Source organism: Setaria viridis, chromosome 9 (assembly GCF_005286985.2).
Source record: "Setaria viridis chromosome 9, Setaria_viridis_v4.0, whole genome shotgun sequence".
Lineage (NCBI taxonomy): Eukaryota > Viridiplantae > Streptophyta > Magnoliopsida > Poales > Poaceae > Setaria > Setaria viridis.
In genome coordinates, this window is record NC_048271.2 from 31,933,610 (window position 1) to 31,955,954 (window position 22,345).

General features: G+C 49.3%; 1 protein-coding gene across 1 annotated transcript; it reads right to left on the reverse strand.

Moving 5' to 3' along the window:
• Nucleotides 1-7,821: 7,821 nt before the first annotated feature.
• On the reverse strand, nucleotides 7,822-18,255 carry LOC117837341 (uncharacterized). The gene is made up of 4 exons (XM_034716945.2): nucleotides 11,135-18,255; nucleotides 9,882-11,036; nucleotides 9,240-9,340; nucleotides 7,822-8,407 (listed from the first exon to the last, which is right to left on the reverse strand). The coding sequence occupies exons 2-3, from the start codon at nucleotides 11,023-11,025 to the stop codon at nucleotides 9,282-9,284; spliced, it is 1,203 nt and encodes a 400-aa protein (XP_034572836.1). The 5' UTR covers nucleotides 11,026-11,036; nucleotides 11,135-18,255; the 3' UTR covers nucleotides 7,822-8,407; nucleotides 9,240-9,281.
• Nucleotides 18,256-22,345: the final 4,090 nt, after the last annotated feature.

The following is a 22,345-nucleotide window of genomic DNA, read 5'->3' on the forward strand; positions in this document are numbered from 1 at the left end:
TCGCTAGCACGTCCGCAACAATGTTGAACAGAATTGGAGAAATGGGATTTCCCTGCCGCTTCTGTTTTGTTTGGAAATAGGGCCCCATCTCACCATTCACATTGATAAAAACGCTCCCACCCAAGAAAAAAAGAATGCACCAATTATATAGACTCGGGTAAAAATCCCTTCATCCGAAGTGCTTCCAATATGAACGGCCATCTTACTTTGTCAAAAGCCTTCTCCAAATCAACTTTAAAGATTACACCACATTGCTTATTGTGATGCAGCTAACGGAGAGTTTCATGCAAGATGATGACCCCTTGCATAAAAGCAGTCTAAGTTGGGATAATTAATGTGTCTTCAATGGAATTGCTTTTGATCCTTGCAAATTTAGTGAAAATTTTGAAGCGATACCTCTCTTGGAGGGAGGCAATACCAAACGAAATTAGCGCCTCCCAGAGAGTTGCGCAAGATTTATTTTTGGCATATCCTGCTTTCCGGTTTCCATGACAGTAGTAAAATCAAAACTGTTATCCTTGACTGCCTCATTATGGACAAATTTCTTAACATAACTGCAAAGAAACTAAAATGCAAAGCCAAGGCGGTCAACAGCTGGAGTTAATGAATGACACACCAGAAAAACAATAGTAAATGTACACCATATACAATATAGGCCTGGTTTGGTTCCCTAACTTATTTTTAAACACCTGTCACATCGAATGTTTAGATACTAATTAGGAGTATTAAACGTAGACTATTTACAAAACCGATTACATAAGTGGAGGCTAAACGGCGAGACGAATCTATTAAGCCTAATTAGTCCATGATTTGATAATGTGTTGCTACAGTAAACATTTGCTAATGATGGATTAATTAGGCTTAATAGATTCGTCTCGCCGTTTAGCCTCCACTTATATAATGGGTTTTGTAAATAGTCTACGTTTAATACCCCTAATTAGTGTTTAAACATTCGATGTGACACGTGCTTAAAAATAAGCAAAGGAACCAAACAGGCCAATAGTTATATGAAATGCATACAGATGTTCTGGAGCACATGCATGGTAGCTGGCCAAACAACCGATGCGGTACACCAAGAGTAACGACCTCACATAGGGCCTGTTTGGTTTCACATGCTTATGCATAAGCAACTTAAAATAAGCAAATAAGTTGCTTATGAAACCAATCACTCTTGCTTATGGGGTTGCTTATGGGATTGCTTATTATAAGAAAATAAGCAACTCTTGGGTTGCTTATGGTTGCTTATGGGGACTAAAAGATGCACTTTACACCTCTTGTCCTCATTGAATGCCTGGTTGCCCTCCCTCTCTCTCTCTCAATGATTAGGGGCAAACATGATAATATCCACCTCATTCAATGCTTATAAGCAAGGGTATCCAAACAGCTGAACTAAAAATAAGCAACTCCAAATAAGCAACTTTAAGTAAGCACTCAAACCAAACAGGCTCATAATTTTACAATAGGGGGAAATAAAAATCAGGCAACAAATTGTTAAATGTCCACTTCATAGTTTTCAGGTCCACACAAATGTAGATGATCAATCTCCACATGGACAACAGAGCCACGCTGACATGACAACGTTTGTCATCTGGGCAAACGGAGAATACACTGTTCCAAAGCCAAAAAGTTATTATATTGCAAAATTGCATCTTGTTCATAACGTAAAAATTATTAATTAAATTAACAGTGAGGAACTCATTTCCATGCATTATGAGAAAAAAAATGCAAGATAACCGACAGAAAATAGCATTGTAGAACACTTATATGCACAAACTCAAATATGATCTCCGTGGCAAATAAAACTTAAGCGGCTCAGTGCCAAAATCAGGACAGCTATTGATCAGCTTCCATCTCGGGCAGACGTACAATTTTATCAATTCAATACCCACATAGGTTTAAGAGCAAATATTAAACTTCCCTCGCTATCTTTCATCTTTCATCATGACACAATATAAAAAAAATCAGAACTATGGCATGAGAGCATTTTTTATCATTTTACTGGTATCAAATATATATTTATGTTAATACTGACGAAAAATGAAATCATAACAACATTTTGTTTTGCAGGATAAACTATGTAGAACATAGCAATGGAAACAGTGATTCTTAAATATTGAGAAGCACAACAAGTATGGTTTTGTTCGGAAAAGTAATGAGCCTCAGACCATATATTACATCTGGAAGACAGATCTTGCATTACCTTTCAACCAGTAACACTACGCAGTAGCACATTCTGGACAACCATTTTATGCTCCAGGAATTTTTTCAACTTCATCATCACATCCAGTATTAACATGCATACCTATGAGCATAAAAAGCTCAAACAAATGTGAGATAAAATAGTAGTTAAGTTAATAAATAATAGTAAATGACAGAGCCACAGTAAGATATTTAAGTTAATAAGTAATAGTAAATGAAAAAATTGCAATTTTGAATATATACTACATTAGGATCTAATAAGAAAAAACCAGATCTAATTATTAAATGCAACGTAGTATTCTATCCATGTCTATCTCATAGTACGAAGAAGCACACGAGATCTCAAATGGATCTAAAATATACCCAAACTAATGAATGAACTCTGACATAAAAATGACTGTAGCTATTCCGAATAAATAAACATGGCTATGAAAGACAAAGATATCACATTTTTCCTTGTACAAATGGACTTGCTAGTGTTGATGTAGAACTCCTCAGCAGTGCTAAAATCAAAATGTTTTAAGTTAACGTAATGAGCAAAACAAGCAGTTGTCACTGAAATATTGGATATGTACTAAGTTTTAAGCTCTTAAATACGGCAAATAAATACTCATTTGACATGTACATTGGTTCATGCATTTCTCAAAAGTACTCATATTGAACATACAAGAATTAATCAAATATCTAAGGCTGAAAATAATTGCACTATATCTATTATGAGTATTATTGTAGCACAATTCATATCAGCACTCACATAGGTACACAGGCTAGAATCCTACATTTTGTTTATGCTTTTAATCTACTGGATGTGTAGCATATAGTCATCAAAACAGTCACAAATCTCTATATGGAGCCACAAAATTCAATAGTGTATCAAATAGCTCAATATAAATCATGTATAAGATGACCTAGGGCGTCTTTTGTCAAAACAGGAAAAAATCAAACAGAATCCATCACTATATATGTTCGACAGTCCATCAAGCAACCAAAGAAAGAATTCATAGAATTAATGTGCAAATCTTTTGTTTAGAATTTAAGAAAATGAAAGCCATTCTGTCAACTTACAATTAGAAATAGCATTGCTTTTGCTGCAACTACAATGTACATACATATTTACCTGGAGTATAAAAACTTGAGAATGGATGACCATCTTGGAAGGGGTACGTTTTAGGAAGTTTCATAACCTTCCTTGATTCAATATTCACCATGAAAACATCTGGACTATTACTCTTTTTGAAAAGCACATTACCATCATCATCCGACTCCATTATTACAATGCGCATCCGCAAATCTGCCGGTGGCCCAAGAGAAAGAGCGCTGTTCAGTTCAATAGTATTCCCAAGCATCCATGTCGCAACACCATCACTGTCAGATGTCCTCTTCCATACATGCACAGTAAAGAACTCTTGAACGACGAAGCTAAGACCACCACCACCATCAGACGGCTTAATCAAGAATTGGGTCCTGCCCGACATAAAGTTACACCAGTCGAGTGCATATGGTACATCAATAACAGCTAGGCTTTGCCTAGCCCAATCAAACTCAAGGATGGCAAGCTTCTCTCCAAGAAGCAACAAGCAAATGGAATTCCTGAAAAGTTGGCTACCACAGGTACCATGGATGATCCTGATATGCGGCGGCCACATTATTGACAGGAAACTGTCCCATGCCCTGGTCTCTGATGAGTAAATACAGCCATAAAATCGTTCACTGTCTCCAGCTACTACGACCACCTTGAAGGGATCCGAATGGCAAGCACCATGTACGTGGCCTTCGTCGGTGGAAGCGCAAAGGACTGCCGCATCAGTAAATGTCATCTTATAGGGGACGAACGATGGGGGCTTGGAAATGTGGCACAGCTCGCCGGTGACGGGTTCCCACACCGAGAAGTATTGCTCTACCACATCGTGCATAAGGACGCGGCCATGGTGGCAGCAAAGAAGTTTAGTGCTAAGAGGGACCTCCAATGCGAAGCGCCCGACCGGGATTTCATCCGGCGGATCCAGCATCGGAGTGAAGACGATTCTTCCCGAGTTGCAATTGAAGAGGCCGAGTAGAGGGGGCTTCCGGTGGTGGGCGCGGAAAGCGCGGAGGAATCGAGGGTTAGAGACCACGCGGAACCAGCGTTTGCAGACGAGAGAGGCGCGGAGAAGCGAGGATGGCAGCGCCGGGAGGAGGAGGAGGCTGGCGGCGACGAGGTCGTCGTTCTCCAGCGGGGACACCAGGGCCTCCGATTCGGTCGTCTCGCCCCCGTCGTCGTCTTCGATCGTGAGCCTAAGTCTCTGAGGGGAAAAATGGTCACTGTGAGCGAGGACCACCATCTAGGGTTTCGGCAGTGGGGAATTCGAATTCGCACCAAGAAAATAAGGTACGGGGCGGAGTGGAGGGAGCATCGTACCTGCGAGCGCGAGGATGAAGGCGGAAGCTCTCCTTCCGGCGGTTGCATGCTGCGGAGGCGCCGGATCGGCTGGCAGGAGGGGCGGCGCGACTTCCTCCAGGCTGGAGGCCGACCAGGAGATGAGAGTCTGCTGCAGCGACAGTGAGGTAAAGGGATAAAGACTGCTGGGGGAAAGTTGGGGATGAGTTGCGTGGAAGCGTGTCCCTGACTCTGATTCAGGGGCGTTTTGGTCAAATCAGAATCTCCACCAGTGGATGTCAGATGTCTCTGTTTCTTTTTTTCGCTGGAAAACTTCGTGTTGCATTCTTCCTACTGGAGCAGAACGTAGTGGTAAAAAATATTGGCTTTATTCATTTTCCTCTCCATCCTGGCTATTAAAAATAATGTTCTCTATCAAGTAAGTGGAAGCTGTGCCTAGAAAAATGGGCACGATCTAGAATTGTGTTCGCTCAAATTAATTAAATAAGTGTAAGTCTAATATTCAATTTGGAACCAAACATATGACCTGCGTTCCTCTGGAACATGTATTACAAAGAAAAGTTTCGGAAACCATGAAATAATAGAGCACCAGATACTTGCTGATTTTTCTTATGCTTTCGTCTTCATCAGCTGCCAAATCTTCTTCCACTGAGAAATCTTCTCTGTTGTCGAACTGTGAATAGTGCTAGCCGGTTCATCTCCAATGTGCCACTAGCAATGCCACCAGCAAGTGAAACGAAATCTTTAAGTCTGATTTAATAACCCGAAAAGCTCTGACCTTTAGTCCCCTGTTTAATTGGTGGCTAACAGTACCATGTTGGAACCATGCCAATTTTTGTGTCAATCTGGCTGTTGCTCATAGAAGCCTTTTATCAATTTAAAAAGCAGGATGCTATAATTTTTAATTATCTGTGCATCTAATTGCCGATCTAGAACTAAGGAATGGAAGAAAAATCACAATTATAGAACTTTAGCCCGCAGACAATCGAAAAAGAAGATTATGATACTTTCACATTCTATTATCAATAATAGTTTCTTTCTTTGCTAGATTATCTCAACTCAATGATTAATTGCTAGAAGATCTATTGCGAGCACCAGAAGCAGCTGAATCACTGGAAGCAATAGCAAAGCTTTAGGTAGTAGTAATGAGACATTTCTCACAGCTCTGAAATTGGGAACAGCATAGAGAGACTGCTAGACTGGGCACTTGGGCAGAGCAGAGATGCTAGACTGCTTCAAAATAATCATGCGCCTGGGCAATGGATTTCCAGAATCCAGATAGCAAGATATCTATTTGTCCAATTCCAATCTGTAACTGCAACAAAGGATAACTCAAATATATAGAATATTAGAAAAAGAATATAAATCTCATCTATTGTGGGCTGCAAAGGATGTTCAACACAACCTTTCGCCTCTCGGGAGTGCTTCACAGTTCTGGGGTGACTTCTTGCAGGAGGATATGCCCATGCCCGGAAAAGAAAGATGGTACAAAAAGTCCTTGGTTCTTCGTCCGGTGGGGTGTCATTCGGTCGGCTGATCCCTGGCTAGCTTTGCTCCGGGTTAGGTTTCCATGTGTAGAAACTCTACACAGTTAAAACAATACATATAGGCCCATCCTTCATCATGGACACTCCTGTGAATTGTTGTTCCTCATATTTTGGAAAATCCCTACCTCCCCATTTAGCTTCTTATGAGAGATGTAAGGATCATAGCTACAATTGGGAAGGGGAAGCTGCTTCCTTTCCTTGTAGGATCCGACTGTAGTTGTTGAGATACGAAGAGAGGTAGCCTTCACACCTCATGAGAGAGATCTATAGTTAGAGACGGAACCTTGCGAGGCACGATTCACCTAATGTGATGTGAGATGGGTTGGTCGATATGAAGTTTACTCTTTATGGTTTGCTACTGCATATGTAGCCCAAGCCTACTCCTTGAATACTTTTATATACTAGTATTAGGCACTTAAAGCTTACGCATATGGGAATGATGATGTGGACCTATCCCATTCCTTGAGGACAGTTTGTGAGTTTGCAGGGTACGACTACGAGCACTAGTTCAATCACGACAGATGGTACAACTGATGGTTTTGACGCTATGCTCAAGTGGTGCCTATGGAGGAGATCGTGAAGATGGAAATGATGACCTGAAGCCTAGCTACCGCTGCATTGGTTTTTCTTTTGTCGTTTGGCCCAAGGGGCATGTACCACATTCATAGTCTCATTTTATGGGATGAATAAATATTATTATACTGTTTCATGGAATGAATGTGATATTATGCTGAGATGAGTTATGTACGAGAATCTGGTTCATTTCAATCATCCAAGCAAAGCCAATGTTATAAAGTTGTGTGACTAATCCTGACTAATCACCCTTATCAGTTTCTTATACGATTATGCTCATCGAGCTGATTCATTCAACTAGATTGCTAGTCATCCAATTAGTCATCAACTTATCATAATTAATCGTCCAATTAGACATATGACAACTAGGTTGGCGGAGTTGCTGTCAGTTGGGCGTGGAAACATAAGCTTTGACGGTTTGGGCCAATATGTTTTTGTATATGGCTGCTGACCTATATGCGTACATAGTGACTCCATGGTCCATGGGAGACGTGCAAGCTCATTTTCATGGTACAGTCAACTTCAGGTCCATAATACATTGCTACTTCATCACGAGGGCAGCTCAGCATTTGATCAGATTGCCTAGGGACATGTATTGTGGGAGATGTGTATGCGGTTGACCAACTGACCATTCGTGCTTGAACTTTGATCTTTGCTGATTGCCTACTTGTTCTTTGCTTTAATTCACAAGTGACCACTATATATTATACATACGTCCTAGGTACAAAGGCATTATTAGTCAGGACAACTTGACAAGTGACCAGGCTCAACTAATCGGGCTAATCCATGAATAATCATAAATACTCATCTTATCGATACCCTTATGACAAGGCTCGATTATTCGATTTGAAAAAATTCGGAGCTCCCAACAAAATTTGGGGGTCTCAATGGATGCCTAAATATGAAAATTTTCTCACCATGATATTTAAGCAGATCGAGAGAGATAAGTTGTCCAATGCAAAGCAAAGAAACTAGCATGTCAAATCAAATCAGCAAACTATATATATTGCTCCTCACCCTCTGAAAAAGGCAATTATTCACATAACCAAAGTAACACAAGGTGAAAATGAAATAGCATGCAGTCAACGATACTGAAATTAAATGACACAATGGCAACACCGTCCATAAAAGATATTCTCTTGATAATGATATTCATGACAATTCAAAGTGGCAATGTGATAGTTAACCATGACCATTAGATTGTCAGTATTGCTTCATGCATCTCAGTGGTCGAGTCTACTCCAGATAAAGTTACCGGTACCTTCAAACAGTTACTAAACTTGAGATCTACAAGCAATAGCGGCAACAAAAGACTGATCCTTTTGTTCCCCTTCCATTCCATCAACAGAAGATTAATGTGCAACGCATCAAAAGGCTGCAATTAACTGACAAAACAGAAGCACCATATAGCAGAAGCACATAATGGTGATAAAATGTTGCCATCTCTTCAGTTTGAATCTGCATACAGATGCACCAGAGATAACCAGCAGGATACATACGCTAACGAACAAAAACAGGTGTAGACTGATTGAGTAATGGCCTTGCATAATTTTACAAAGGGGGAGTTACAAATTAGGGAACCAACAACTGAATGTACACTCCACAGCTTTCCATTGCACATACAGTATATTTGGTCAATATAATCCCAACATGGACCACAGCTTCTACACCGAGAAGCCTCTTCGGCATCTGGGCAACTAGAACAAACTCACTGTTGCAAAAGCCAAGAAGTTATTATCTCATAGAAAGAGTAAATTAAAACTCATTTCCAAGGTTGAATCATCTGGTCAAACAAAAGCATGATTACAGAAAGAAAACAACATAGAAGAGCAGTTAAATTGCACAGGCTAAATATGATTTCAGTAGCAAGCAAAAAATTTGAGTGATTCCATGTCCAAATCAGGAAAACTATTGACCAGCTTTCATTTTGGCAGCAAGTATAATATATATAATAAATTGACACCCAAATTGGCGTGATGAACATACTTTTATTTTATGATGGGTACATGAGGGACACTTGGATAGAAAGAAAAAACATCTGACTTCAATTATGTGTTATACATTTTTACAAATGGAAGAACTACAACTCAATTAGTTTTAAAAAAACAACTACTCAATTATTGAACAAGTATGATAATGAATCTCCCACACATTAGAAGGACCAAGGAAGTGATTTTTGCTGGACCTTCAAAGCTTATGCCAACTATTTCACTCAACAACTAACATATACAGTTTGATGCATACTTCAGTCCAACACAGGTGTCATTTTGTTACTTTACAGAAGAGCACACGGAGCAATTCCCTGCTCATTTTACATAATCGAATGATATAAAATTAAATCCAGTAGTCTATTAGTGTTAACACTGAAGAAAATGGACTCCAGATAAATCATAGAAACGTCTTGATTTGACAGGAGAAACTATGTACAAAATAACAATAGAAATAGTGTTTTTTTATGAGAAGCGCAGCAACTCAGAAAGTACCAAAAAAAGAATATGGCTCAAATATCCAATATCACATTTTGAAGACAGAGTTTGCCATACCTTACAACCAACAAAGCAAAGTAGAACGCTCCAAACAACATTTTATGCTCCATCGAAAATTTGAGCTTCAGCATCACGTCCAGCATTATTAACATGAATACCTATGAGGATAAAAAAGCTCAAACAAATGAAGACATGATCAAGGGAAAAATAAACATGATAGAGCTACAATGAGATATTAGATGAACTAAAACCTGTAAGAGAGAGAGAGAGAGAGGCATGCACTTGGGGATGCATGCAACATTGTTATTGGTGCAAAAGAGTATTCCATCCATCTATCTCTAACAAAGTAAGCAATATCACAAGTGGATCCAAATTATAGCCGAATTAATGAATCAACTATGGAAACAAAATTACAGCTGTAGCTATCTAAAAATAAGTAATCTTGGATTTGCTAGTAGATGTAGCAATACCACATTTTTTTTATCTAGCACAAATCAATTTGCTAGTTGATGTAGGACTCTTTATAAAGTACCAAAATTTATTTTCTAATTTAAAATGCAAAATAACAGTTGTCAAGGAAAATATAGGATAGAAATCTTTATGCTTTTAAATGCAAAAATTAAATGAAAGCTAATACATCAAATAACAATCAGAATTATCTTGTTTGTTGTAATTGCATTGTATATGTTTTATGTTTACCTGGAGTATAGAAACTTGAGAATGGAGTGCAAAAGACGTAGTCCATCTCTTGGGGAAGTTTCTTACACTTCATTGACTCGAGATCGACTATCATGACAAGATTACCGTCAGTTAATTTAAATAGCACATTGCCGTCCTCATCCAATCCGAGTATAAATAGGAGCCCCGTTGGCCCTATTAGTGGGAGAGATTTGTGCAGTTCAATTGTTTTCCCAAGAATCCATGTAGCAACACCATCACCATGAGACATCGTCCTATTCCAGACTTGGACACTGAAGACTTCTAGAAGAATGAAGCTGAGACCTCCATTGTCGGCACTTGTAATCAGGACCTGCTGATCGCCACAGAAAATGGCACGGAAGTCATGTGCATCCAATGGTGTATCTATTAGAGCTAGGTTCTGCCTAGCCCAATCAAACTGAAGGATGACAGGCTTTATCCCAATAAGCAACAAGCAAATGGAATTCCTGAACATGGTACTGGGGCATGTGGGAGAAGGTATGAGACCACCCAGCCCTCGCTGCACTGATAAAAGATTGCCCCAAGTCCTGGTCTCTGATGAGTAAGCACAGCCATAATATCGTGCACTTTCTCCGGCTACTACCACCACCTGGAAGGGATCCGAGTGGCAGGCACCATGGACGTGACCTTGTTCAGTTGAAGTGCAAACGACTCCACCATCAATTATGGCCTTGCCGTCCAATGCTGGGGGGAGGGCAAGGCGACGCAGATCGCCAGTGACGGGATCCCACACCAGCAAGCGTTGCTCTTCTGGGCTGTAGATAAGGAGACGGCCGTGGCGGCAGTGAAGGACCCTACTGTTCCTAGTGATCTGCAAGGAGAAGCGCGAGGCAGGGATTCGATCCGGAGGATCCAGGATCGGACTGAATTCGACCCTTCCCGCGGAATCCCGGTCGCGAGAGAAGAAGCCCAGGAGAGGGGCTTTCCGGTGGTGGGCGTGGAACTCGCGGAGGAAACGGGGGTCCGCGACCACGCGGCCCCAGAGCTTACAGACGAGAGAGGCGCGGAGGAGGGAGGATGGCAGCGCCGGCAGGCGGCGAAAGCTATCGGCCAGGAGATCCTCGTTCTCCAGCTGCAGCACCGGCGCCGCCTCGGTCATCTCGCCCCCCTCGTCTCCGCTCATGACGTTGATTCCTGGGGGGAAATCTGGTTAGTGAGCGAGCAACCACATCTAGGGTTCAGGCAGTGACGAATAGATAGCAGGAGAAATAGAGAAGAGTAGTAGATCGAACCTGTGCCTGGCGAAGCGGAGGTGAGGTCAGGTGGATGCTGGATTGCTGGCGCTCCCCTTCCTCACGGCTACGGAGGCGCCAGGTCCTCTGGGAGTGAAGGCCGAAGAGGAGTCGGCTCTTGGTCGCGAGATGATGACGTTGTTGCAATTGTGAATGGTTCCGTCGACTGGGAGTGAACCTAGACACGGATGGTCGCACCTAACCAGGGGTATCTTGGTCAAATCTGCAAGTATAACCTAGAGGCAGGCAACGGAGTGGTGCTTTTCAGCGTGCAAAAGGATAACCTTTTCCTACTTTTTAGCCAAAAAAATCATTTCTGTTTTATCGAAGTGAACCATAAATTTGATGGTTCACAATAATTTAAATTTTACATCTGAATGCTAACTCTTGCAGTCAATAATTTATATTTTGTTTACCTGCTTCCATCCCAATCCTAGCTATCAAACAAGGATCGGGAATCAAATAGACCACAATCACTTCGGCATTCGACTCCCCCACCTCGCTCTTGCACAGGTGATTTGGGTGGCAGCAAAACCCTAGCTGCTGCCACTACGGGAAACCTGAAAGTTGCCGAGTGTAATTGCTTCGCCGAGTGTATTATTGCGGGCACTCGGCGAAGGACCGGTTTGCCGAGTGCAATCCTAGAAACACTCGGCAAACATAATACACTCGGCGAAAACACGATTTGCCAAGTGCCAACAAAAAAACACTCGGCAAACACCCACGGGACACTCGGCAAAGATGGAGCACTCGGCAAAGCCTTGAGCACGTGACTTCCACGTGCCGCGCGGGGGCAGCGCCATGACGGACGTTAGGCTTTGCCGAGTGTCGACGGGGGGCACTTGGCAAAGAGCCTAGTTTGCCGAGTGTCGTGATGGGACACTCGGCAAACCTATTAGTTTGCCGAGTGTCGTGATGGCACACTCGGCAAACTTGCCGTTAAACCCGACGCCGTCATCGCGTATTTCGCCGAGTACATCTTTTCGCCGAGTGTTTTTGGCCGTCGGCAAAATGTTTGCCGAGTGCTCGTGTTTTGACACTCGGCAAACTAGGCTTTGCCGACAGGAAATTTGCCGTGTGCTCTTTGCCGAGTGTTAGCCTTTGCCGAGTGTTTTTGGGCTTTCGCCGAGTGCCTCTGGCACTCGGCAAAGCTTCTGTTTCCCGTAGTGTGCCACCTACTCTCCCTGTACTCGCGGTTGCGCCGCCGTAGGAACAAGCTGCGGAAGCCCTCGCGACTAGCCAGGATAGTGGCAGCTAGGCAGATCATTGAAATCTTGGCTGCTCGCGCCTGGATCTGCGTGGGGGTGTGGTGTGCGGTGATCATGGCGACGCTACGGTGATAGGGCGGAGCTCGCGTGCGTAGCCGCCCTGGTGTGCAGTTAGCACGCCAGCGTCTGGGAGGAGTTTGGGGCTGTCCATGGCACGGCTCGATGGCAAGGAGGCCACACAGCGGCGGTCGCGTGTGAGTAGACGAGGCCACGCGGTGGTGAGCAGGCCACGCGGCGGCAACCATGTGGGAGGAGAGGAGGCTGCTCGGCGGTGCTGCGGCCAATTGGCTGCCAAATGACGTGTGAAGGTGATCAGCTATTTCAGGATAGCAGCAACTTCGTGGCGCACGTCGTAGGGATGCCCACGGCCTGTAGTGGGGGCAGCAGGTACGTCTAAGGACGCCCGCTATCTAGGTCACCAACAACCTATCTTGGGGAAGCCACTAAAGCGTTGCGGCACCAGTTTGCTGCCAAGGGAGTTCGGCAATGAGTTGCGCAAAGAGGGAGGCACGTCGCAAATGCCACATGCATTGTGGCATAGTCACGTGGTAGCCTTGTCCATGGTGGCATGGTCGGTGGCTCATGATGGTTGCAGAGGATTTAGGATGGAGACGGCGGTGGCTTGGGAGTACTGGAGCTTTGGCGGCAACGAGTGGTAGCTCTCCAGGCAAAATCATCGCCCATTTTCGATTCGCTGATAATAATGATGTTCTCGAACATCATAATCCCTCTCGGGGGGGGGGAGGGGGGGCGTTGTCTAACAGTGACCACCCTCCTTGATGGTTTCCTCAAGTGAAAAAACATGCCCATGACCTCATGGGCGAGCACGACATCGCACTTTGGTATCGCTTTTCCTTCTTGGAGGCGTCACTTTTGGGGTTCTGTTTTAGTCTCTCCACCTTGCTTGCAGCTCATCCACGATGGTGGCGGTACTCTTGGTCTCTGGTGGTAGCGGGTTCATGCTAGGAAAGAGTGGATTCTTCCTCTCTCTCCCGTCCTCTCCTTATGCACTCCTTGCCTGTGCTGGATGTTGGGTTTCCATGCTCTAAATGGTGTACTGCAGGTATGGTTGTCTTGAGCAGGTCGCTATGGTTCCTTTTGTGTCTTGGTGGTGGTTCATGCATAGAGGCAACCCATTCGATGCCTAGATCTCTTACCTACTTGCGTTTATGTTGGTTCTGCTTACGGCGTACATCACGTTTCTAATTTATTTGTTTGTAGTTTCTTTTCAGTTGCCTAGTTATGGCCTTCTAAGGGTGTAATATTGTATTTTTTCTACTATATCAGTATAATAGAAACACACTCATCGTGTGTTGTTCATTCAAAAAAATAGATCACAATCAAAACAAAAGCTAGTGCATAGTGGTTATAGTAGATCGGGGCTAGGGATTGCATTTAGGATGGTTAATCTTTGATGTTCCAGCATTAGAGCATGTCCAACATACTCACATTACTTTTTCCTTTTCCTAATAATTATTGGGACAACCCAATAATTTACCCCAACTCTCCCTAAATAAAGGAGGAGTTACGACTCTGCCAGTACGATAGGTGGATTGGGATGGGATCATTGGAAAACTGCAAATGTAACTCTTCCAATAACAATGAAATGGATATTGGAATATTCCCATAAACTAGTTATTTGGAAACATTTATTTGAAGATTGTTGGAGATGCTCTAAGAACGCTTGAAGGAATAGAATGACTAGAATTAGGTCTCGCATAGGGAACCATCTTAGACAGTCTCCCGACCCTCCTGGGGAGACACACTGTCGTTGTCAAGATTAGCGGATCAAGACTTAGACGAGTAAATTTCTTTTATGCGTGTAAGGCTTCGGATGGTGGCGTGGGAGACACGGGGTTTAGACTAGTTCGGGCAAGGGAAAGCCCTACATCCAGTATCGGAGCTGCTCGTGTTGCCCACGCGGGGTCTGTAGTAGGGGTTACAGGAGGGCGAGAGAGGGAGTTGATCCCAGGTCTCTTGGGTGTGCACTGATGCTCTAGATGGCTATGGGTGTGTTCTGTTGGCTTGGGAGAGTCCCCCGTCTCAGGGTCCCCGGTTCTCCTTTTACAGCGCAAGGAGGATGCTGGAGTTACAAGTGAGACCGGGTATGAGGAGAAGTAAAAGAGGTAAACAAAGCTAAGTAAAATACAACATAAGGAGAGGGACCAAGTTCCAGGACCGCCGCCCCTCGCTCTGGCCTTCGGCTCCTGTCAGCGCGTCCGCCGGAAGAGGGTGGCTGCCTTCGGATCCTGTCGACGATCTCCTTCATGGCCGTTGCCACCAGGCATGATGATGATGTTTGGTCGTGGCATCTGTGCCCGTCGAGGAGGACGGCTGATACTGTTATCTTGCTGATGGCCCGTGGGACACGGACGTCGCGTCCCTATCACCGGATGCGCGGGGCGTGAGAACGGGCGGGATCTCCTCCTGTGCCGGGCGGCGCAGGCCATGAGTGCCCTGTAGCAAAACGGAGGGAGCCGCGGCCACTGTAGCCTGCACCGCACGGTCGCGCCTGGGTACTTGTGGCGGGTCGCGTCGAGGGCGCGAACGTCTTTCTGCGTGCTAGAGCCGTGACGCATTTATGGCGAGGTCGACAAGGGGACCCACAAGATCCACGCCCTGATCTTCCAGTCCGCACCCGAGGCGGATATTTGTTTCATGGGCCCAGACGAGTCCGACCCCCTGCGCCCAGGGTCGGGCGAGGCGGAGCATGGCTCCACCCCTCCCGTGTTGGGCCGATGGCAGTTTTTATGACCTTAGGTGGGCCTAGGCCTTTATGATTGTTGTTTTCATGGGCTTTGGGAGGTCGTTAATATTCCCCCCCAACAGTAGCCCCCGAGCCTATGGCGGAGCAGGGACGCTCCTCCAGAGGCTGCTGTCGCCGTTCGTAGGGGATCCTTGCAGTCGATCAGGGATGGGAAGTGTTGTTTGTGCGGCTTGGCCAGGGGGTTGATCAGGTGAAGCATCCTGTGGGCAACTCGGCGCGGGAGGATTTCTTGTCGTTCTCTTCTGTCTGAGAGCCTTAAGTCGAGACCACCGGTGTGGTCATTGGTTGCGAGGCTAGCCCCCGAGCCCCTGCGCGTTGCAGGGGACCGGTCGGGAGGCTAGGTCAACTTTTGTACGTTACCCCTCAAGCGTCCGTTCGATTAGATGGAGGGGGCGAGCCGTGCCACGCTATCCTCGCCGGACGAACCGTGGTGCTTATTGAGCTGCTGACGGGCTGATTCGAGTGTGGTCCTGGTCCCCGTTCGGGGCGGTCCAGCTCAGGCCAAGCTGGTGGCGTACCTGAGGCTCCGGTCGGCCAGTTCATATAGTTCTCTAATCCGTTCGGTCAGATCCGGGGGCTCATTGCCTTTCCTCGGGGAAAAACCATGAACTCTGATGCCGGTCCAGACTCGAATATGAGATTGAGACGCCCTAGGCTATCGTGCGCCCGGGTGATGGCCGCTAGCGGACCCGTCTCCTCTTACCTCTCGCTCGGGGGTATCCTGGGGTGGCTGTCGAACCCGTGGCGGGCTAGCCTTTGAACCCCTGGACCGTAATGGGCCGTAGGGGCGTTTTCAGCCCTGTATCCATTTTTTACCTTTTGGTGGGCCTTGGGCCGGACGTGGAGGAGGTTGTGCCTTGGGCCGGACATGGAGGAGGTCGTGCGTTGGGCTGGACGCTGAGGATGTCGTGCGTGCATTCTCCGGGAGATGAAGTGGTGGAATACATCGACCCGCGAATCGAGGGAGGAGGGGATGTTTTCTGCTGCAGGTCGTGCGCACGGTTTCCGAAAAAGGGGCGAGCGTGACTGGGCGTACCTGGTGCCACATTTATTATGACGGGGGCATCTGCTCTGCTTCCCACACGCCTTCCTATAAGATGGGGATTCCGCCTGGCCGGTTCCGCCCGCTATCTGCCCCCAAGTCTTTTTGCCTCTTCACACGCCCTTAGCTTTCTTGTGCGCCCTTCGTCTTCCTCCGCCCAGCGCCGCAGCCTTCCTCTCTTTCCGCCGTCAAGTTTTTCTTCTTATGGCCATGGGATCCTAGGCGTGCACTAGCTTTGGCACCTCGCGCGCCGATGGCCTCACGAGGAAAGGCCTGCTCTGTGAGAGGACCGAGAGGGGCGAATGGCGGTTCTCCGAGATGGAGGAGGTGCTGAGTCCGCCCGCCGGCTACGTCGTGTGGTTCGCCCACTTCCACGAGAGGGGGTTCACGACTCCGCCGAGTCTTTTCTTCCGTGGGCTCCTGCACTACTATGGGCTCGAGCTGCAGCACCTAAACCCCAAAAGGATCTAGCACATCGTGGTGTTCATCGCGCTGTGCGAGGGGTTCCTGGGCATTGAGCCCAACTTCTCGCTGTGGAAGTACTTCTTCGCGGTCAGCCTGTACCAGAAGACCGAGAAGAGAGGAAACCAGCAGCGGGCAACCCCGGTGCTGATAGGGTATGCCAGGATTCACCTCCGCCATACTCGCGCCAAGGAGTACATGGCGATGAAGACCACGACGTCCCACAAGGGGTGGCATCAGCAGTGGTTCTACGTGAAGAACTACTCTAACTCCCGCCTGCTGGAGTTCATCGGCCACATCATTGAAGCGGCGCTAGAGTTTTATCTTACGGTCCAGTGGAGAAGGAGAAGAAGTGGATTGTCGGCTTGCTTCAGGCCATCGAGTACCTGAAGGGAAAGGGGCTGACCGGGGCCGAAGTCATCGGAGCGTACCACGCTCGGAGGGTGGCGCTGTTGATGCTCCGGGTCCACTCGCTTGCTGATATGACCCCCGGCGCACCGACCGAGGGCACTGTCCTTGCGACGGGCGCACTCGCCGCCTCCAAGATCCGGCAGCGAGTTCGGGAGGTGCTGGACGACAAGGACGCCGATTACCCGGTTTGCAGGGCAGTATGACCAGCGTCGTCGACTTGCTCCCGCCGGTGCCAGAGGACGCTAAGTGGCGGCAGCAGAACCATCTCCTCATCGAGAAGTAGAAGCAGCATAAGGACAAGGAGACGGCAAGGAAGAAAAGAAAGGCCGCCAAGGAGTTCCAGCGGCGGTGGCGGGGCCAGGTCGTGTCGGACGATGATGACAACGACGACGATGAGGATGAGGAGGATGAGGAGGAGGACGACGAGGAGGAAGAGGAGGAGGAGTTCGTTCTGACCCCTCGGTCGGGCGTGCTCGTTATCCAGGAGACGCGGTCCCAAACAGCCGCGGGGGACAAACCGAGCGGGCCGCCTGCCCGGGACTCAGCCGCGCAAAGGTTTGAGGCTGCACCCTAGGGGTCGACGCGAAGCACCTCTCGGGAGTCGATGGAGTCGACCCCCGTCCTTCCGCCTGCGGCCCAGGAGCAGAGGAGCGGCAGCAAGCGGCTGTTGCCAGATGCCCTGGGGTCGACGTCAGGCTCGGAGGCAAAACGCACGCGCCATCCTTACGCTGGGGAAGTGTGAGTGGAATTTCCTTGCGACTCTCGTTCCTCTCCAGGCATCGAGTCCTTTTTGCTGATGTTGTTTGTTGTTTCGTAGCGCCGCCCCTCGAGGCCTTGTTCCACCGCTGGCACCGAAGAAGGTGCTACGGGTGTCGTCCACCTCCGCGGGGCGGACCGCGACCCCGCCGGCGGCGAGCGGCGGTGTCACCGGGGAGGCCGCGGGTCCTACCGCGAACGTGGCTCCTGCGGCGGCAACTGGTGAAGTGGCACCATTGCCAGGCACGGGACAGGGTCTGACCCTTGCTCTGCCCTCTGCTTCCTCGACCAACCCAACAGGACAGAGCGTTGCCCCTGGGGGCCCTCCGTCCGGGGTGGTGATAGACCTCGACGACGAGGTGGAGGAGGAGCGCGTGGCTTCGACGGCGGTGGCTGAGGCGGAGGCGGTTACCCCAGTGGCCGTGATGGGAACAGCGGTGGCGACGGAGGTGAGGACATCCGCCCCGGCGGCTGGAACGAAGGCAGCGGTGGCGGCGGATGCGGGGACATCCACCCTGGGAGCCGCGGCGAAGGCAGCGGCGGAGGTGCCTGCTCTGGAAGCCACGACGGGGGCAGGGACGCCTGCCTTGGTGGCCACGACGAGGGATGCGGCGGTGACGGGCATGCCTGCTCTAGTAGCCGCGATGGAGACAGTGGTGGCAGCGGCCGGGTCGGGACGCGCGTTGGCATCAACGATGTCAGCGGCGACCTCAACAAGGACGGCGGCGCACGTGCCGGGACCGTCGGTGAGGCCGGCGGCATCCGGGGCGACGGTGCCCGCCCTGGCGGTGGCGTCGGGGACAGCCGCACCAGAGGCCGGAGGCGGTTGGGGCGGTCTCTACCCCTGCCTCGGTCGGTCCTATTCCCAAGGCGTGGAGTGGGACTACCCTGTGCTGGATGTCCCGCGACGACCCGCATCGGCCCTCTTCACACTGGATGGCGTTGAAGAGTGGGGCAAGTGGCAGGCGGTGCAGGGCGGACTTGCAAACGTCCACGCTGCCCTGTCCTCGGTGATGGGGGTGCTGAACGGCGTCGTCGTTCCTGGTGGCCAGGTATGGTGTCCTCCCTGGTGGTTATTTTTCTCCCGTTGCTTCGTTGCTGAGTGTGTATCATCTTGTAGGCCCTCCAGCAGTGTAGCCGGGGAAAGTCCGACTTCCTCCGGACTGAGCGGGAGCTTTGGGAGCGCTTCTATATGGAGAAGCAGCACACCAGTAAGCTGACCACGCAGGTTGCTGCCGCTCAGCAGGTCATCACCGACCTGCGAGGATGCGAGCAGGTGGCGTGGGAGGACGCGTGGCAGGCAGAGGCCAAGTTCTGGGCTGTCACCGAGAAGGCTCACCTTGACCGTGAGGAGTTCCATGCCGCCGCTGACAAGGCCCGCAATGACGCTGAGGAGCTCGCACGGCTGAATGGAGAGCATGAAGCCCTTCAGAAGACCGTCGAGCGCATCCGGCGCGAACGGCAGAAGATCTGGCAGGATCAGGACTCCGAGACGGCTTGGAAGGAAGAGGCCGAGAAGGTGGCGGCTGACCTTGGGGCGGAGGTCAGTCAGCTCCAAGTGCACATGCAGGAGCTTCAGGCCTCCATGGCCCAGGGGCTTGACCGGGAGCGCCAGCTGAAGGCCCAATCCGAGGGTAAGGCGTTTTCTGCTCCTTCATTTTCTTGTTGCTTTGTGGTGGTTTCTGACTTGGATTTCTGTGGACGGTCCTTACAGACGAAATCGCCCGACTCAAGGAGGTCCTCAACGCTGAGCGTGCTGAGCATGTCTACCTGCGAGACGCAGTCCGCGTTGTCTATGATGGCCTTGGCGTGATCCCGTGGGAGGGGACGAGCTCGCTGGCGACTCGTGTCCTCGGGACGTACCGGCGGACCCGCGACATCGCCCTGGAGGCGCTCCGTGTCGGCATGAGGTGGGCCTTCGGTGTCTTCGGCTCCCATTATTCCGGCATCAACTTCACCGGGATGAGCAGGGGGTACACCGTCGGATACTCCAAGGTCGAGCTGGATGAGATTGACGCGTCGGTGCTCAACCCAGCGGATGCCTTGGCGAAGCTTCTGGAGGATGAGGCCGTCCCACCCGAAGACCCCAAGACGGGTTAGCTGTACCGGGCTGGCACCCCCAGATGTATATACATTAGTTTTGATTTTGAACTTGTTCTTGTAGTGGCCGCAGAGGCTTTTTTATGAATTGCCGAAAAAGTTTCCGATCCTCTTTCTTGTTTTTTAGTTTTGGAAAGTTTGGAGCGGGGTCGGGTGTGTCAGTAAGCGTTGATGGGCGAAGGCACCATAGCCGCTGGGGCATAGGTTTTTTCGCAGTCCGATCAATCTTGCCTGAACATCGTTCACGCGCTCCCTCCTTTTCATGCCCAAAAGTTTAGGAAGAGGGTCGGCTCGAAAAGAAAAGTCATTTTGAGAAGATGTCAAGTGACTTGGGCTAGAGCCCTTGAGAGCCCCTGAGGGATATGCGGCCCTGGGGCAGAGCCAGGGTCAGATATCCCTGAGTTCGATATGAAACTTGAAAGAAAACGACTCAAAATTCCTTTTTCTGTTAAACAGACAATTTACAGGAGTGTCTATGTACAGAACTTGGAAACATAAAACTAAGGGTAGAAGCGTCTTAGCTGTTCTATGTTCCAAGCATTGCTGAGGATCTGTCTGTCAGGGGTTGCCAGCTTGTACGTGCCTGGTCGCAGTACCTGCGCGACGATGAAGGGTCCTTCCCACGGAGGGGTCCGCTTGTGCCGACCCCAGTTGTCCTGGACGAGGCGGAGCACCAAGTCACCGACATTGAAGGCTCGGCCTTGCACCTTGCGGCTGTGGTAGTGTCGTAAGGCCTGCTGGTACTTGGCCGAGTGCAGCAGGGCCACATCGTGTGCTTCATCGAGCTGATCTTGTGCGTCTTCGAGCGATGCCTAGTTCCCTTGCTCGTCATACGCTTTGACCCTCGGTGATCCGTATTCCAAGTTGGTGGGCAGGATTGCCTCAGACCCGTAGACCATGAAGAACGGGGTGAAGCCAGTCACTCGATTGGGGGTTGTCCTCAGACTCCATAGGACTGCGGGGAGCTCTGCGACCCACCGTCCGCCGAACTTTTTGAGGCGATCGAAGATCCGTGGCTTGAGACCCTGGAGTATCATGCTGTTGGCTTGTCCAACCTGCTTGTTCGTGCGGGGATGCGCCACGGCCGACCAATCCACTCGGATGTGGTGGTCGTCACAGAACTGGAGAAATTTCTTCCCGGTGAACTGCGTGCCGTTGTCCGTGATGATGGAGTTGGGGATTTCGAAGCGATGGATGATGTTAGTGAAGAACTGTATCGCCTGCTCGGACTTGATTGGCGCGACCGATCGTGCTTCGATCCACTTGGAGAACTTGTCGACGGCGACAAGCAGGTGGGTGAAGCCCCCAGGCACTTTCTTGAAGGGCCCGACGAGGTCCAGCCCCTAGACCGTGAAGGGCCACGTGATAGGGATGGTCTAGAGCGCCTGCGCGGGTAGATGAGTTTGGCGCGCGAAGAATTGGCACCCTTCGCAGGTGCAGTCCATGACCTCGGGGTCGGAGGGGTCGGCCTCCGAGTCTAAGGTAGGCGAAGCATTGCCGACCCTATCAGGGTCAGTGCCCAAGCCCGGGATAGGTGGCGCGTTGCCGACCTCTCTCGGGTCAGGGCTCGAGTCCAGGGCAGGTGGCGCGTCGCCGACCCTCCCCGGCTCTTAGCAACGGGTTGAGGGCTTGAACTCGTCGCTGACGAAGACACCGTCAGGTATAGGCTTTCGGCCGGACGCTGCCTTTGCCAGCTCGTTGGCTGCCTCGTTGAAACGCCTTGCGACGTGGTTGAGCTCTAGTCTGTCGAACTTGTCTTCAAGCTTGCAAACTTCGTTGCAGTAGGCTGCCATCTTGGGGTCGTGGCAGCTCCACTCCTTCATGACTTGTTTGACGACTAGCTGAGAGTCGCCCCGGACGTCTAACCGCCGGATGCCTAGCTCGATCGCGATGGGAAGCCCGTTGAGGAGGGCCTCGTACTCGACGACATTATTAGATGCAGGAAAGTGGAGGCAGATCATGTACCTCATGCGCATGCCTAAAGGACAGACAAAGACGAGACCCGCTCTGGCGCGGGCCCTTATCAACGATCTGTCGAAGTACATTGTCCGGTACTCCTTCTTCGGCCCCGATGGTGTCTGGATCTTCGTCCACTCTGCTACAAAATCGGCGAGTACCTGGGACTTGATGGCAGTGCGGGGGGCATAGGTGATGCCCTGGTCCATGAGCTCGAGTGCCCACTTCGCGATCCGTCCCGTGGCGTCCTGGTTTTGGATCACTTCGCCGAGAGGGAATGATGAAACAACCATCACTAGGTGGGAGGTGAAGTAGTGGCGCAGCTTGCTCTTTGTGATGAGGATGGTGTAGGTGAGCTTCTGGATCTTAGGGTAGCGCACCTTGGACTCGGACAAGACTTCGCTGACGAAGTACACCGGGCGCTACACCTTGAGGGCGTGTCCCTCCTC

What these genes read in the sequence shown, in the direction of transcription:
- LOC117837341 (XM_034716945.2), bottom strand. Translation starts at nt 11,025, where the DNA reads ATGAGCGGAGACGAGGGGGGCGAGATGACCGAGGCGGCGCCGGTGCTG. An exon ending in CTCAAGTTTCTATACTCCAG is followed by an intron (nt 9,341 to 9,881) that starts GTAAACATAAAA and finishes TTATCCTCATAG; the next exon opens with GTATTCATGTTAATAATGCT.